The sequence below is a fragment of the Erythranthe guttata genome, chromosome 9 (genome assembly GCF_056151865.1).
Source record: "Erythranthe guttata isolate IM_541 chromosome 9, IM_541, whole genome shotgun sequence".
Taxonomy (NCBI): Eukaryota; Viridiplantae; Streptophyta; class Magnoliopsida; order Lamiales; family Phrymaceae; genus Erythranthe; species Erythranthe guttata.
Window position 1 is genome coordinate 3,905,152 of NC_142541.1, and position 16,433 is coordinate 3,921,584.

At 30.5% G+C, this 16,433-nt stretch overlaps 1 protein-coding gene across 1 annotated transcript; it reads left to right on the top strand.

Moving 5' to 3' along the window:
* The first annotated feature begins 703 nt into the window (after positions 1-703).
* On the top strand, positions 704-1,475 carry LOC148767913 (polyubiquitin-like). Its single transcript, XM_088822685.1, has 2 exons — positions 704-1,021; positions 1,071-1,475. The coding sequence occupies exons 1-2, from the start codon at positions 704-706 to the stop codon at positions 1,473-1,475; spliced, it is 723 nt and encodes a 240-aa protein (XP_088678811.1).
* The last annotated feature ends 14,958 nt before the right edge of the window (positions 1,476-16,433 follow it).

Consider the following 16,433-nt stretch of genomic DNA (forward strand, 5'->3'; position numbering starts at 1 on the left):
GTCTCATATTCATCCTCAAATTCTCCTTCATTATCCTACTAAAGTATAAAAATTAATAATTAGTATATTAGTACTAGTGAATAAAATATAAATTAAGAAGTTAAAAAAAATTTACAAGGTGGTCTCTTGCTCTACAGCGTGATCCTTCTGTAATCTCGTGCTCTGGGGCACGAAACATAGGTGGTCTCGTGCTATAGAGCACGAGAAGAGCATTTTTTTTTGGGTGTTCTCGTGTTTTGTAGCACGAGATCCTCAATTATTTGGAGGTCTCGTGCTACACTGTACGATACCTCGTAATTGTAATCCAGATCGGACATTGAAGTTGTTGTTGTTGCTTGGCAGTAAATTTGTCAAACGAGGTTCATATTCCAATATTTTGAAATTTTTTAATTGATAGAGTTTCAGTTTTTTTAGAAATTTAGAAAAATAAGAAATGAGACTACCGCTGCAAATAAGTCAATTTCAGTAAAAGTTCCGCCACAATTAACATTTCAGTACTCTCAACATCCAAATTCAAGAGACAAAAAGCAACTAAAGGGAAGCCAAACAACACTTACCGAAATTAAGAAAAAAAAAAAACACGCACACACACTGACACTTTATTAAGGTGAAAAAAATCCACCACATATCTTCTTACTCCCGAACAATCAGTCGGCAGAAATTTGACCATAACCGTCTACTATGTACCAAATTCTCCATTGAAATGCCATTCTTTGTGAAAACCATTGCTCCTGCCTTCGAGAACTCCGACACCACCATCTTCAACGTCAAGGAGGAACTCCATTGCGAGGAAGGAATTCCGGCTGATCAACAACAGCTGATCTTCGCCAAAAAACAATTGGACAAGTGCCAAATCGTAGCCAATTACAACATTCTCCATCTGGTCCTCTGCCTCGGTGGCGGCATACAAGTCTCTGTCAGAACCCTAACTACGAAGATTGTTGATGTATCAATCGGCGATGTCATGGGTGAATCAGAAACGATAGGCGAAGAAATTAACCCTCCATCCTCCACTTGCCACGTCCGAATTCTTCGTCAAAATCGATAGCGGCAAAACTATTGCCCTCCAGGTCAATGGATCCGAAACAATCGGGGAAGTCAAGACGATGATCCAAGAAATGAAGAATCTCACCAATGATCCAACATTGGTTTTCAACAACAAAAAGTTGGATCAAGTTGATAAAGAGCTTCAGGATTACAATGTTAACAAAGATTTCATTATCCAAATGGTTTGCTTGGGTGGAAAACTCAATAGGTTCTTCATAACCAAGGCTAAGGCCTCGCTTGGAAGCCATCATACTAAAACACAAGCTGCTCGGATGTTAGAGGTAAATATTATGCCGGACGATGACATTCCTAAAGTCTTTCATAACTTCATAGAAGCATTCAACACTCGCGATCACTCCCCTCCCGGCGGCAATAAGAAGAAGGTGGGTAGTTGGACTTCGAGTAGAGGTTTGGCAACGGCTCTGTAATTCAAAGATATACTGGTTCATACAGTGAAAGATGTGCAAACAATGGTCAAGATGCATGAAGATTATAAATTTATGGGGATGGTTGCGATCGATAAGTCGATCTTGAACAACAAGGTTTACAATGCTATGTCTTCCATAGCCCATACAGCTGATTTGACAGTATTAGACACATAGTCGTTGCTATTCATATTTGATACAATCATATGTATTCTGAAATTTGTAGTTATTCCATTTTTGTAACAATTTTTCTTAGTGTATGATTTTCAAGTAAGATAGTCCTTGAATGAAAAGGATTTCTACCGTCAATTGTAGGAGGAACATCAACACGTTTTTCTTAGTGGTGGTGGCAAGTGTTGATATATGCATCTCTTTGTTTGAGTTTTATAAAAAGCAAGATACATCAGTGTCGGATTCTGAACATTAGCTAATTTTTATGTCAGTCAACATGTTGCCTGTTCCTCAAAAAAAAAAAAACATGTTGCCTGAGTTTGTCATATCTCTTAAAATTGTATTTAAATTTGAATCATATGGAGACTACAATCTTGACCCGATTAACGATGATCTATTACCTCAATACTTGTGAGGAGAAGAGGATAGTATGCGCAGAGTGTTGTTTGATAGTATGAACCGAGTGTTCTTTGATTTTAGTGTGACTATCTCAATGTCTCGTATCTCTGTTTGGTCCTTGTATTCAAGTTGCACATTCTAACCAATCATCTCTTGTAGTCTTGTGTGTAAATGTGGGAGTTATATAGTTTCCGCTCGTTGCAAAGGGATTGTGCTCTAGAGCACAAGACAATCAAGATTCTTGAAGGTCTCGTGCTCTAGAGCACGATTGTTTTGAAAATTTCCATGAAATCGTATTTTCGAGTACGAGACCTTCAAGCAATTTGAATGTTTTGAATGTCTCGTGACCTAGAGCACGATTCCATGGAAATATTCAAAGAATCGTGCTCTAGAGCATGAGCCCTTGAAGATTTTAAAGCTTGATCTCTTTGAAGATTTCCGTGGAATCGTGCCGCAAAGCGCGATACCTTTATATATTATTTATTTATGTATTTTTATTTTTTATTTATTTTAATTCAAAAATATTAGTTAATTAATTTGAATGTTAATTTTGTATAGAAGGCACACCAAGATAAGGGGAAATGGATCATGGGACCTTGTCCTGTAGGATACGGTAGCGTCGTGAGTGTGGATGCCATCTTTTAACTTCATTCGCCATAGTCCATCATATCGATTTCTGCTACCGTATCAAGGAAACGTACATCCACATTTCTTTGTTCCCACATTTCGTGGCCTCTCAACATCGGTTCTTTTTTCACGTCCATTCCCATACAGATGACATGTAATTAGTACATAAACGTTTTTCTCGCTTGAAACTTCTATCAATCGATGACCATGAGTATCAGCGGTATTTTTTGTCCATACCAATAATTTTTTGCTAGTTTTAAATTCAATATCCACATTGAAATATTCACTGTGATCTTTAGATGTTGTTGTTGTGTTTTGAGGAACATCATAACACGTGTTGGGATTCTCGCACTCGTTCTCATATTCATCGTCAAATTCGCCTTCATTGTCCTACCAAATTATAAAAATTAATAATTAGTAAATTAGGACTAATGAATAAAATATAAATTAAGAACTAATTTTTTTACGAGGTGAACTCGTTCTCTACTGCACTACCCACCAAGAATCTCGTGCTCTGGGGCACGAAACATAGGTGGTCTCGTGCTACATTGCACGATACACCCCACTGCACGATAACCCCCCACCCCCCGTCCCTACCCCCGTTTTTTATTCTCTCTTCGTTTTTACCTCGTAATTGTAATTTGGATCGGACATTGAAGTTGGTGTTGTTGCTCGGCAGCAAATTTGTCAAACGAGGTTCGATTTCCAAGATTTTGAAATTTTTTTTTATGAGAGAATTTCAATTTTTTTTAAAAAGTTAGAAAACTGAGAAATGAGACTACCGCTACAAACAAGGTAATTTTATTAAAAGTCCCGTTGCAATTAGCATTTCAGTTAATTTAAATGTCAAATGAGGAGAATATTGGTTAAAAAACAAATATCAAGTGGGTTGATATTATGTACAAATGTGATTTGAGGGGTCTCCCTAATTAACCCATAAAAAATAATTTTGTCCAGAAAATATATATAATATTTAGAATCTCGAAAGTACAGGAAATATGACAAATTCATATACCATGTACATTGTATTTGATGATCACTATCATTTTCATGAGATCAGAGCAATATCCAGTCAACTTGCAATTTTATATCCTTGTAGCAGTTGAAGAATGAATGAATGATATTGCATTATTCATTTAATTTGTTTATTTAAATTAAATATAGTTAAGCATAAATAATGACTTTGTGATCGACATAATTTCAAGTGTAACGGTATGACATCTTTTTGTGACATCATGGTAAAAATTAGTTGAACCAATGGTCAAATTAAATAATTTCATCCTTTTATATTAGCATTAATATATATACTCGTGAATATTAATTAGCTAGGATAATGTAAAAATTGTTCATAAATAAAGTATACTTTGATATTTTAACATCGTAAGTAATGCGAAAAAAAAAATCATGGCAAATTTTTTTTTGAAAGGTATATAAGAGCAACTCCAATGAAGAAAATAAATGGAGAATCAAATGATGAAATCACCATTTTGATACCACAAAAACAAAATCCCCTTTAAATGGAGGTATTCAATGAGCAATTTTTTTGATACTTCACTTCATTGAGGTACAAAAATATATCCCAGAAAAAAAATTCAAATATTCCTTAATATTAGGAACCGTAATTTCAACACAAAATTAAAAATATTAACAAATTCCTACATAATAGATATATCTAGGGACTATTAGTGAGAACCCCCTCTAGCTTTATTTTAATGAGGATAGATCTAGCTCCTTTTCATTTATTAGTGAGAGACCCATCCTTTTTTTATTCTCAAATTTACCCTTCCTCTATTTACTACCTATTATACACTACTTTGATACACTTTTATTTTTTTATTTTTTTGTATTTTAATTTTAATTTTCGATTTTTTTATTTATTTCTTATTTAAAAAAAAAATTAACTTTTTTATTATATTTTTTTACTATATTTTTTTGTCTTCAGTTAAAACAACTATATTTCAATAAAACAACTATTATTAAAACAACTGTTATTAAAAAAATATGATTAAAACAACTATATATCTCCAGCAACTCTCATTTATCAAAATCAACTATTTGTTAAATCAACTATTACATTCAACTAAAAAGTAATTAAAACAACTATATTGCTGCACGAAAACAACTATATTGCTGTACGAAAACAACTATATTGCTGGACGAAAACAACTATATTGCTGTACGAAAACAACTATATTGCTGTACGAAAACAACTATATTGCTGTACGAAAACAACTATATTGATGTACAAAAATATCTATAAATCTGTAAATAACACCACACAATTTCAACAAAAACAAACATCCATTATACTATTGATTGAACACAAAATTAGCCTTCTGTATAAGAATTCAACCAAAAACTCCAATTAAGAAAATTAAGATTCGAGAATCGGGTTCCAAAAAATCAGAGACGAAGAAGAAGAAGAACGACAACAATGAAACAATGTGGCGGTGGTCTGTATTGAAATCTCAGACGCAATATCAACCCTAGCGCCGCTGCATAATCTCGTCTTTCTCCCTAGCGAAAACCCTAACATCGTTCTTGACGAGAGAATCCCAGGGGTGAAGATCGTCTTCTTTTCGCGTTGGTGGAGGGAGAAACGCCGTTGGGAGAAGAGAGTAACGATGGCGGCGCAAAGACGGAAGAGGGTTGGAGGCGGTGGCAGAACACAGATGGAAGAGAGTTGGAGGCGCCGATATGTAGAGAGAAAAGAGAGAGAAGAATAAGAAAATAGAGAGAACGTGAAATAGGTTTGGTTATTTTAGATATAATAGGGCAAATTAGGTATATTAGTAATGTCAAAAACAATATTAATTAAAAAAAAATTATTTAATATAAGGTGGGGGGTTTTCACTAATAATGAAAAGGAGGTTATATCCACATTAATATAAGTAAATGAATTGGGGGGTTTTCACTAATTATCCCATATATCTATTAAGTTGATTTTGGTTCAATTTTATTTAACAACAATGTATTTGATATATACCTATAGATTGGAACATAAAAGTTTTTTGGAAGTATCAAAGTACCATGTCATATTAACTTGCATGGAAACTTCAACTTCTTAACATATTTTGGTGGACATTTTATGGATCATTTTGCAATTTCTAAAAAGTTAGAAACATGAATAGCAATTTTTTAAATATTTTATTATTTTCCTAATTATTTACATGATTTAATTGTCAATTGCGATTTGTAGTTGATAATAATATTATTTTGAATATATTTATATGAAAAGAAAATTATATGTAAATAAAAAACTTATATATGTTTATATTGTATATTTATAAATATACAAACTTTTAATATTTACACGTTTCCCAAATTTTCAAATTCTCATTTTTTAAATGTATCAGTTGAATATTTAAGAGCCCACTTTAATGTCTATCCATTGAAATTGCTCAAATACTTTACAGGTCAATTCGAAAATATTACCATATAATTTGATGCAAGAAGTTAGGCAAATTATGAAACATTCAATCATTGTACTATATTAATCAGAAATCATTATTTAATAAGATTTGCTTGCTATATTATTCTAAAGCAGATCAGAATATAGAATTCTTACAAGCTGGCCATTGCCTAATAATTCTAGCATCAAACTATACCATAGTTTGCGGGTCTTCGGCCAATCGAACAACGCCAAGTAAACATGTCTTTTTTTCATGGTACATGTCGGAACAAACGAAACATGGCCCACTTAAGTTGGCTTTTTAAAAAAAAAAAAAAAAAAAATTAGTTGGTCAACCCTCTGGTTAAATACGCCTAAACCATGGTTAGGTGAGGTGTTGTCCAATAATTATTCAACAAATTGGGATTAGGGATTTGTGGTTGGATATGGCGGCAGTGTCAATTTAGTTTTCTTTGAGCTAATTTATTAAGCTTTTTGGGGAGCTAATTATAATTATTTTATTTTAATTTAGTCATACTTAATGCGTACGTGTCACATGCTCAATGAGTAAGGTATAGTTTTGCAAAAGCTTGACCATTGTTACATGGATAAGATTGTTTTAGTTTGTAGATTATTATATTCCATGTAGGCGAATTAGCTTTTCATAAAATGGATAATTGACATTTTGAGAGTTAGACTTTGTGTAATCTCGAATTGCGAAAAAAGGCTCTCGTCTCGTGTTAAAAGAAATTTACAAGTAACGTAAATTAGTATCTGAGCTAAATCGTGTGTTGATCAATTAGTATCTGAGCATAAAATGCTAGTAACATTGCCCATGAACCAAGAGAGATTAGAATTGTTGAACACTCCGTACGAGAAATACAAACATCAATGCAGCAATTAATTAAACGGGGGGAGGATCGACAAAATCTGTGGGACGAAGAAACGCACAATCACATACTACCACCATCAGAGGAATCATTAGACGCAATTTTGATGGTAGTCGAACTTGTGATGCATCTACCAAGAGTAGTCGAACTTCAGGATACGATGGTCAAGAGAGGCGACATCATCAACTTCGATTGTATTTTTAGATGTTCACTAGTGTAGAGTCTAGGGTGTGGCAGAGTTGCACGAAAACAATTCTTTTTCGCTAATGATGTGCAAGTTATTGCACGAGAGCAGGCCCAGTCATGAGAGAGAGGCGAACTTTATGAATGTGGTTGAAATCAAGCCCCTAACATGGATGATGATTTTTTTCCCTTAAATACAACGGTGGATAGGTCATAATATGTGGGGGTTCGCAAGCATCGCCCCAATTTTTTTATTTTTTAAAGTACTCAGGTATTCATAAAACAAAAATGCAAATATACGAAAAACATAAGACCCTTGAAGACGATATATTATAAGTAAATACTAATGTATAAGGTGTATTTATTTTTAAAATTTAGGCTCCCTAAAATTAGTAAAAAAATCGTTCGATAGTGCTAGGAACGGGCCTTCACGAGATTAAATATTTAGTATTTACATAGAATACCTATATCGATATGGTTGTCTGCGAATTATTTCGTCAAAATAAATAGATAAGTAAATAAATAAAATAAGTAACTCTTAATATATATAAAAAAGAAAGAAAAAAACAGTTTCCCATAATAAGTAGGGGTTGTCTAGGGTCCGAGAGGGTTGTACTTCTCGGACCATAATCAACCAATACAAATATGACACGTAGGATTAGTACGTACCCAGTAAAAAAACGTACGAACCCTGGGTTACATGTAAAATTACATAAATGTCCACTCTAATTAAACTTAAAATTTAATTATAAAAACAAATTAAAAGTTTAATTACAAATCAACAAATTAAAAATTGTATTAAAATAAATAATAATCTTGCATCTAATCTAATAAATCGTAAACCCTACTTCATTGACATCAATCGTGCTTGCAATGCTTCTCCTTCGTCATCAATCGCTACCTCCGGCCCGTGAAGCATCGTTTCCTTTTTCATCATCATCTATTATTTTCGCTTCTCTCTCCCTGGAAAAATTGAGGCGCCGCTTGTAGTGTAAGATTGCGTAAAAGCTTTTGCAATGGTCATGTTCGTTGTATTGTGGTAAATATCTATTCCGTTTTAAAAATTGGTAAATGATTCAATTCACATTCGGAGGATTTCTCGTCACCGTTGGATGACCTAATAATTTTTAATGTTCAATCAGAGTAAATAATTTGATCATTTTATTAAGTTTTTTTCATTCAATTTAGCGTCAGATGGTGTTTTTTTTTTACTGTATGACTGTGTGCATTTTTTTGTTAAATTGTTTGTTTGAAATTCAATAACTATATGATAAATTTTGTGTTGATTTCAATTGATGGATTTGGTGGATCACTAAGTAAAATCTTCATACATTTTCATATTGGAGTAGTAAGCTAATTTTGTAGAATATAAGAACACAAAAGGATATTCTACCAGAAGTGTTGCTAAAGAGTTACTATTGAGATGATCCATACACTTACTTTTTTCCTTTCGTGTGATATAATTTGGTTATTTAATTTGATGTAATAACACTTCGTTTCCTATAGCTTATGTGAATGGCAAAATGCAGAAATTGAGGCTTTTTGTGCCTTTATTTAAATTTTTTTTTTCTTTCCGAAAACTCAAGAACGCAAAGTTAATCAAGCTTCAAGTACAACCACAACCATAGAAATAGGATAATACTTTTAAACGCCGATGTGTTTTTGTAATTAGGTTCCCGAAGTGCTTGCAACAAGTGAAGACATAATTATTTACAATCAAGATCATGTTGGAGGCAGTGTGACGAATCTGTTTTCGATATCTGTCTTCCTGACAAAAAAATTGTGATTGTAAACAAGTCGGAGCAGCACACTCTGGGAGCAATTCCCATGTTAAATGAATCTTATTGAAACAAGTTGTAGACTTTAAGAAACTCTGGTTACTTGTTTATTATTTTTTTTGTAATGACTTATGTGATGGTGTGTAAGGAAAATAGTATTGTGGAGGATTCAACATGTTACTTCATTTGCTGCTGGTTTTAACAAATTTTACCTTGTCGTGTTGGTTAAGAAATATGCCGAGAAAACTAAAAGGGTTACTAGTTTCTTCCTTTTTCTGTTGGGATTTTGTTCAGTATAATTTCAAAACAGCAAAAACTCAACCGATCTTCCTTAAAAGGAAATCAAACAAAAGAATCCCGCAAAATTGAAGAATGACACGAGAAATTCCACCCCACCAGCTCGTGTTGGTGTTTCCATATTTTATTTAAAAAGGTTACAGACGTCTGAGCTACAATAAGAGAATATAAAATATCAAGATACACAAATCCCCGACAACCATTTTTGACATGTTGCCTTAATTTTCAATTCCCTGTTGCAAACCATGCAATACAATTTTGAGGTGTACTTTGAAGTAATCCTTTTGTCATATGTCTTCTCCAACTGCAGTTCAAACCTGCACGAGTAAATATGTCAAATTATGAATACAGCTCAACAAATCAGCCCACAATCATGGAAGTAACGTTTATACACGTCTGTTTTCATAAAAACATACTAGCAAAACCCATTTTTTCTCTACTAAACTGTCAAATGCTAGGTGTTATAACATCCCATGAACACACCATGTAGTCATGTCAACTTTTCAAGATTAACGAATAATGTACAACACATGAATACAACAAATTCCAGTTTTTAAACCTGGACAGTAGATATGATATTTATCTCCCAATGTATCAAACTTCAATTCAATAGTGCTCTCCCTTAAAAAAACGAACAGATCTAAACACAGAATTATAACATAGAATCTAGTTAACATATTACTGTGAAATCCTAACAACTAGAAGTGCTGAAAACACATAAAAAATAGAAGGATCTTTAGTCTTGTTTTAATATAAAACACCGCCAAGCTTCACCAAGAGGGCCAGGCATGCCAAAATTTAATCAATAGGAAAATATAATATGCCTAAGTAATGTTCAAATAAAAATTTCATGGAGTCTCTTAAATAAAAATGCAGACTACCCGAATATATAGTAAAAACAATGTCAAAATTTTATGGGAAAAGAAAAAACCCACCAATAAATATGCAGATTACAAGAATAACATGAACCATCTCAATAATAATAAGAAATTGCAAACTACATGAACAGAGAGGCATGTAAAAAAAGGGCAGTTTCAGTTATTTAATATCATGCCGAAAACTACTTCAAACAATATAATTATTAAATACTATGAAACCCAAAAAAAAGAACTGTACCTTCATGAAACATAATCTAAACTAGGGTCAAAGTAAAATTCGGGTAACTACCAACAATCCCAGTGCAATTGATGGTTAATTGTTGTTTGAAAGACATAATAATATAATATGCCTCTTGCATTCGAATTTTGCCAGTAAATGCAATGTAAATGTAAAATAGGTTAGAAACAATTCTATAAAACACGAACTCATTTCAAAAATAAAAAAGAACTCAAATATTCAACAATTGATATTTACCAGAACCGCTTGCAGAGAATCAAATCAGCCCCCCCACCAACAACACCCACACCCCAATTCGTCGATCTTTGACTCGCTACCCATTACCAACTACACCCCTGTCTTAGCAATTGAATTGTTCCTAAAAAATCTGACGAGATTCTGGACAATTGTATGGAGAATTAGAAATAAAAGCATATAAACCCTAATTTCTTGAATTCGCACATGTTCAGAGAGTTTATGGATTTATGTTGATGTTTCAATTTTTGTTTCCTCTCGTATATTTTCCATTGAATTCATGAATAAATGAATATTTAGATTATTAATTTGAATATTTACTCTAAACAAAAAAAGATTATTAATTTGAATATAAGGTTAAGAAGGTAAATTACGTGAAGTACGATGGGGTATGATGCGAGTACGAATGTGTTTTCATAGGTACGTACATTATTTGATGGGGTCTTGGTGTCGTACTGCATCTGTACATTAGATCAACGAACAAGATTTTTTATGAAATAATTTATACGGCTAAGATCAATTTTTTTATGGTCCGAGAAGTACAACTATCTCGGACCATAGACAACCCCTAATAAGTATCCGTAATTCAAGTATATATGCATGAAGCTAGAATTGCACACTCATCCTTGGGACCTTATCACAATGTTCGTATATTTGTTGTGCGAATAAATGAAATGAAATAAGCTACGTACGGTTCGAATTGTTCCAGTTTTGAACTTTAGTTTCGACTTATATTATTTATTTGGGCAAACTACGGCCATTCCCTGAGGTATGGACAATTTACAAAAAAACCCATCTTGTTTGGGTAATTACAACCACCCCTCCTTTTAAATATTTTTACCTAAAATTTATGTAATTCAGTTATTTACCGAAAAAAATCGTATATTCAGTTCGGTAAACGGTATGAAATGTTAGCGTACCGAAATTTAGGTTCGATTTTACCGATTTAACATCCCTAAATTTACCTCTAGAGGAGTATTTTTGTAAGATAATACATAGTTGAGGGGGTGGCTGTAATTACCCAAACAGTTGGGAGAGTTTCGTAATTTGACCATAACTCAGGGGTGGCCGTAATTTGCCCTATTTTATTTTTTCGCAATTCACAAAAAAAAATCGTTACACATTTATGGAAAGGGTGGTGATAAATGCAGGACGTCTTTTAATAAATGCAGGAGAATATTTTATTTTAAAAAATTAAAAGCTAATATATATCCCATCTTATTTTGTCAAATCCCTTTCTTTTTGAAGTTTTTAACGACATATTTTGGCAGAATATCACATGAATTTTTTTAGTAAACGTAGACACTTTATTTAAAAATTCAAAACCTAATACATCTCATCTTATTCTTTCAAACTCTTTTTTTATAAGCATCTATCGACATTACTTTGGAAGAATATCACACAATTAATTTATCATTAATCACCAAGAACATGGATTTATTGATTTTGGAGGATGATACGGCTGAAAGTGAGAATTCATTTCATTGCGAAAAAAGTTTCTTGTTTTATGTGCGAAAGTTCCCTTTTTTTGTTTTATGTGCTAAATTTTATAATATATATTAATTTTGTTATTAATTTGGACCAAGATCACCTCGAGACGTTTAAAGAAGTCGATTATAGTGAATATTTTCCATTAGACAAAATATTTTGTAGTATAAACGAATTTAAAGAATTTCTTCGATGTGTTGGAGATTGAAAATTGTAGAGAATAAATGTAGTTATCTAGACAATTAATAATAAATATTGGATGAGAATTAATTTTTATATTAAAGTGTCTATAGCTACTAAAATAGATTCTAAAATAGAGATAAAAATTAAATTAAAAAAAAATGTCCTACATTTACTGAAAATCGTCATGCATTCATCATTTCCCTTATGGAAATTATATATTTCACAATCAACTCAAGACCACTTTGCCACTGACCAAAGTTCAATGTATTTGAACAATTTATACATAGTGTGACTTGTACTCAGCTCTCACAAGTATTTACTGAAATAAAGAATTATTTTGGCCAAAGAAAAATGGAAAAAGGTTAAAATAGTCAATTTACAATCTTGGGCAGAATTGAATGCAAGCTAATTTCAGGTAAAAGATGTTAAAGCTTCGGTAAATCCATTTTTCGACAGCTAGTTTCAAATACAAATACAAATACCAAATAAACAACTAAATAAATACATAAGAGAAAAAGAAAAGGTTTTTTTTTAATTCTAATACTATTATGATTAATAAAGTTATATTGTACGTTTACGTATAGAGTATGCAATAAGTATTTTACATAAGGATGACACTGCATCTATATAGCATGGACACGGGAATGTCGGTGCGACGAAACGGAAAAAACGTACATGCAAGGGAAAACCCTGTACTTTCGAATAATTGAAAACAAAAATGTGGAGAACCGTATAAATATTAAAAATACAGAATTATCTTCATAAATTCAAAAGATATTACAAAAATTAACATATATATTTAACGTTAATTATAGATGTATATCCACAAATTATATTCAACTTACAAGCCACATTCCGTATTATCAATGCACATATTATTTAAACCGACATAAAAATCCGTGTTACTATAGGATTAATATCTATGAAAAAATATCAAAAGGCTACTAGAAATAAAAAGAGACATAAGATTTAATATTTTTTTATACATATGCAATTTTGAGTCTTAATTTGAAATAGGCTTTTCTTTTCATTGGGCAAAATGAGTTTCTGTTTTTTTTCATTATTGCTAGAAACGTCCCAGAAACTTCTAGGTATTTAAGGGAACAGTCCCAGAATATTTCGGGCAGATGTCATGAAATTTTGGTTTTCAAAACGTGTCCGAAATGTTGAAACGCTTGTGTACAGAAATTTCCATGTATCGTAGCACTGCATCGGATACCTCCAAAGAAAAAGTAATCTCCATTACAATTTAATAAATAACTCACACTAAAATTATTTAAAACTGGCTGAAACACCATAAAACAAATATTCTTTAACATTTAAATTACAAACAGAAATTAGGTTTTAAACTACTCATTTTACTACGCCAACCACAAAAAAAAATTGTTTTATAAAATTTGAACATTTATTTTATGTAAAATTTAAACTTAATCCATACTAGTATTTCACCCGTGCGTTGCACGGAGGTGAGTTTTAAAATGAGAAAAATAAGTTTATCTAAACGACTATTTCTTTATGACAATACCAATTCAAGTAAAATAAAATGGAAAGAAATAAAAAACAATGAACTTTATCTCTTAATTTAGAGTTATAACATATAAAATTAAGTTAAATATTACAAATAAGAAAACATGAATCGCGCAAAACACGATATCAAGATTAAGTGAAATCATTTTAAACATATGGTATAATTTTATTTCTTGGATTGCAATCTACTACACCATGTGAATCTTCTGCAAAAAAACTAAGGTAACAACAAACACTGTAGCAAAGAAGTAACACGATAGATATTCAAATAACCTGCAAGCTTATCACTAATGACGTTCAATAAGTGATGCACATTACTCAAACAACAATAAAACTTATAAATATTGCATAAAAAATATGATGTATACGCCACTACCAGTACTTATACCAATGTTGATACCAATACCGATATCAATACTGATACCAATATTGTTACCAATAGTGATACTAATTCGATTAATACTTATACTAATACTAATACTAATGCTAATACTAATACTAATAATAATACTAATACTAATAATAATACCAATGTTAATACTAATAGTGATACAAATGCTAATATTGGTACTAATAATGGTACTAATACTAACACTAATACTAATACTAATACTAATACCGATACTAATACTGATATTAATACAAATATTAATACTAATACTGGTACTAATACTAATACTCATACTCGTACTCGTACCAATACTAATACTAATACTAATACTAATAATAATACTAATATTCATATTGATATTAACATTGATACTAAGAATAAGAATAATATTGATACTAACACTAATAATAATATTGATACTTATATTGATAATTATAGTGATATTGATACTAATACTAATACTAATACTAATGTTAATACTAATAGTGATACTAATACTAATATTGGTACTAATAGTGGTACTAATACTAATACTAATACTAATACTAATACTAATACTAATACTAATACTAATACTAATACTAATACTAATACTAATACTAATACTAATACGGATGCGAATATTGATACCAATACAAATATTAATACTAATACTGATTCTAATAATAATACTAATACTAATACTAATACTAATACTAATACTAATACTAATACTAATACTAATACTAATACTAATACTAATATTGGTACTAATACTAATACTAATATTAATACTAATACCGATACTAATACTGATAGTAATAATAATACTGATACTAATACTAATACTCATACTCATACTCATACTCATACTCATACTCATACTCATACCAATACTAATACTAATAATAATAATACTACTAATACTAATACTAATACTAATACTAATATTCATATTGATACTAATACTAATACTAATACTAATAATAATACTAATATTCATATTGATACTAATACTAATACTAATATTCATACTAATACTGATAATAATACTGATACTTACGTTGATAATGATAGTTATATTGATACTAATACTAATACTCATACTCAAACTAATACTAATACTAAGAATAAGACTAATACCGATACTAATACTAATACTAATACTGATACTTATAGTGATACTAATAGTGATATTGATACTAATATTAATACTAATAGTGATACTAATACTAATACTAAGACTAATACTGACACTAATAACAATAATAATTCTGATACTGATACTAATACTTGTACTTATACTGATACTCATAGTAATATTATATTAATACTAATATTAATACTGATACTAATATTGACACTAATACTGATACTCATAGCAAATATTAATACTAATACTAATATTGATATTGATACCGATACTAATATCGATACTCATACTGATACTCATTGTAATACTAATACTAATATTGACACTCATACTGATACTCATACTTATACTCATATTCATACTAATATTGATACTCATACTCATACTGATACTCACAATCATATTGATACTCATACTAATATTGATACTAATATCGATATTGATACTGATACTAATATTGATATTGACAGTGATACTAATATCGATACTGATATTGATATTGATACTGATACTGATACTGATATTGATACTGATACTGATACTGATATTGATATTGATACAAATGTTGATACTGATACTGATACTAATATTGATACTGATACGAATACGAATACTGAAACTGATACTGATATTGATATTTAGACTAATGTTAATATTAATATTAATACTAATATTTAATACTAATACTAAAATTAATATTAACACTAATATTAATACTAATATTAATATTAATGCTATTACTAATACAATTACTAATCTTAATATTAATATTAATACTAATAATAATACTAATATTAATACTATTTATAATACTAATATGTTAATATTGTTAATGTTAATGCTAATGTACATATTCTAATGCTAATACTTATTTTAATGTTAATGTTAATCTGGATATGCTTATGTTGATTATAATTGTAATACTAATATATCCAAATCCTTATCCTATTCCTAATCTTATTCATAACACTAATCATATTCTAATCCTAATCATAATTCTAATCCTAAACCTATTTCTAACATTAATTATAATCCTAATAATTTTATTACTAATAATACTAATGCTATGCTAATGTTAATTCTAATTATAATTCTAACCATAATCCTAATCCAAATGCTAATCATAATCATAATACTAATACATGTCACTAATT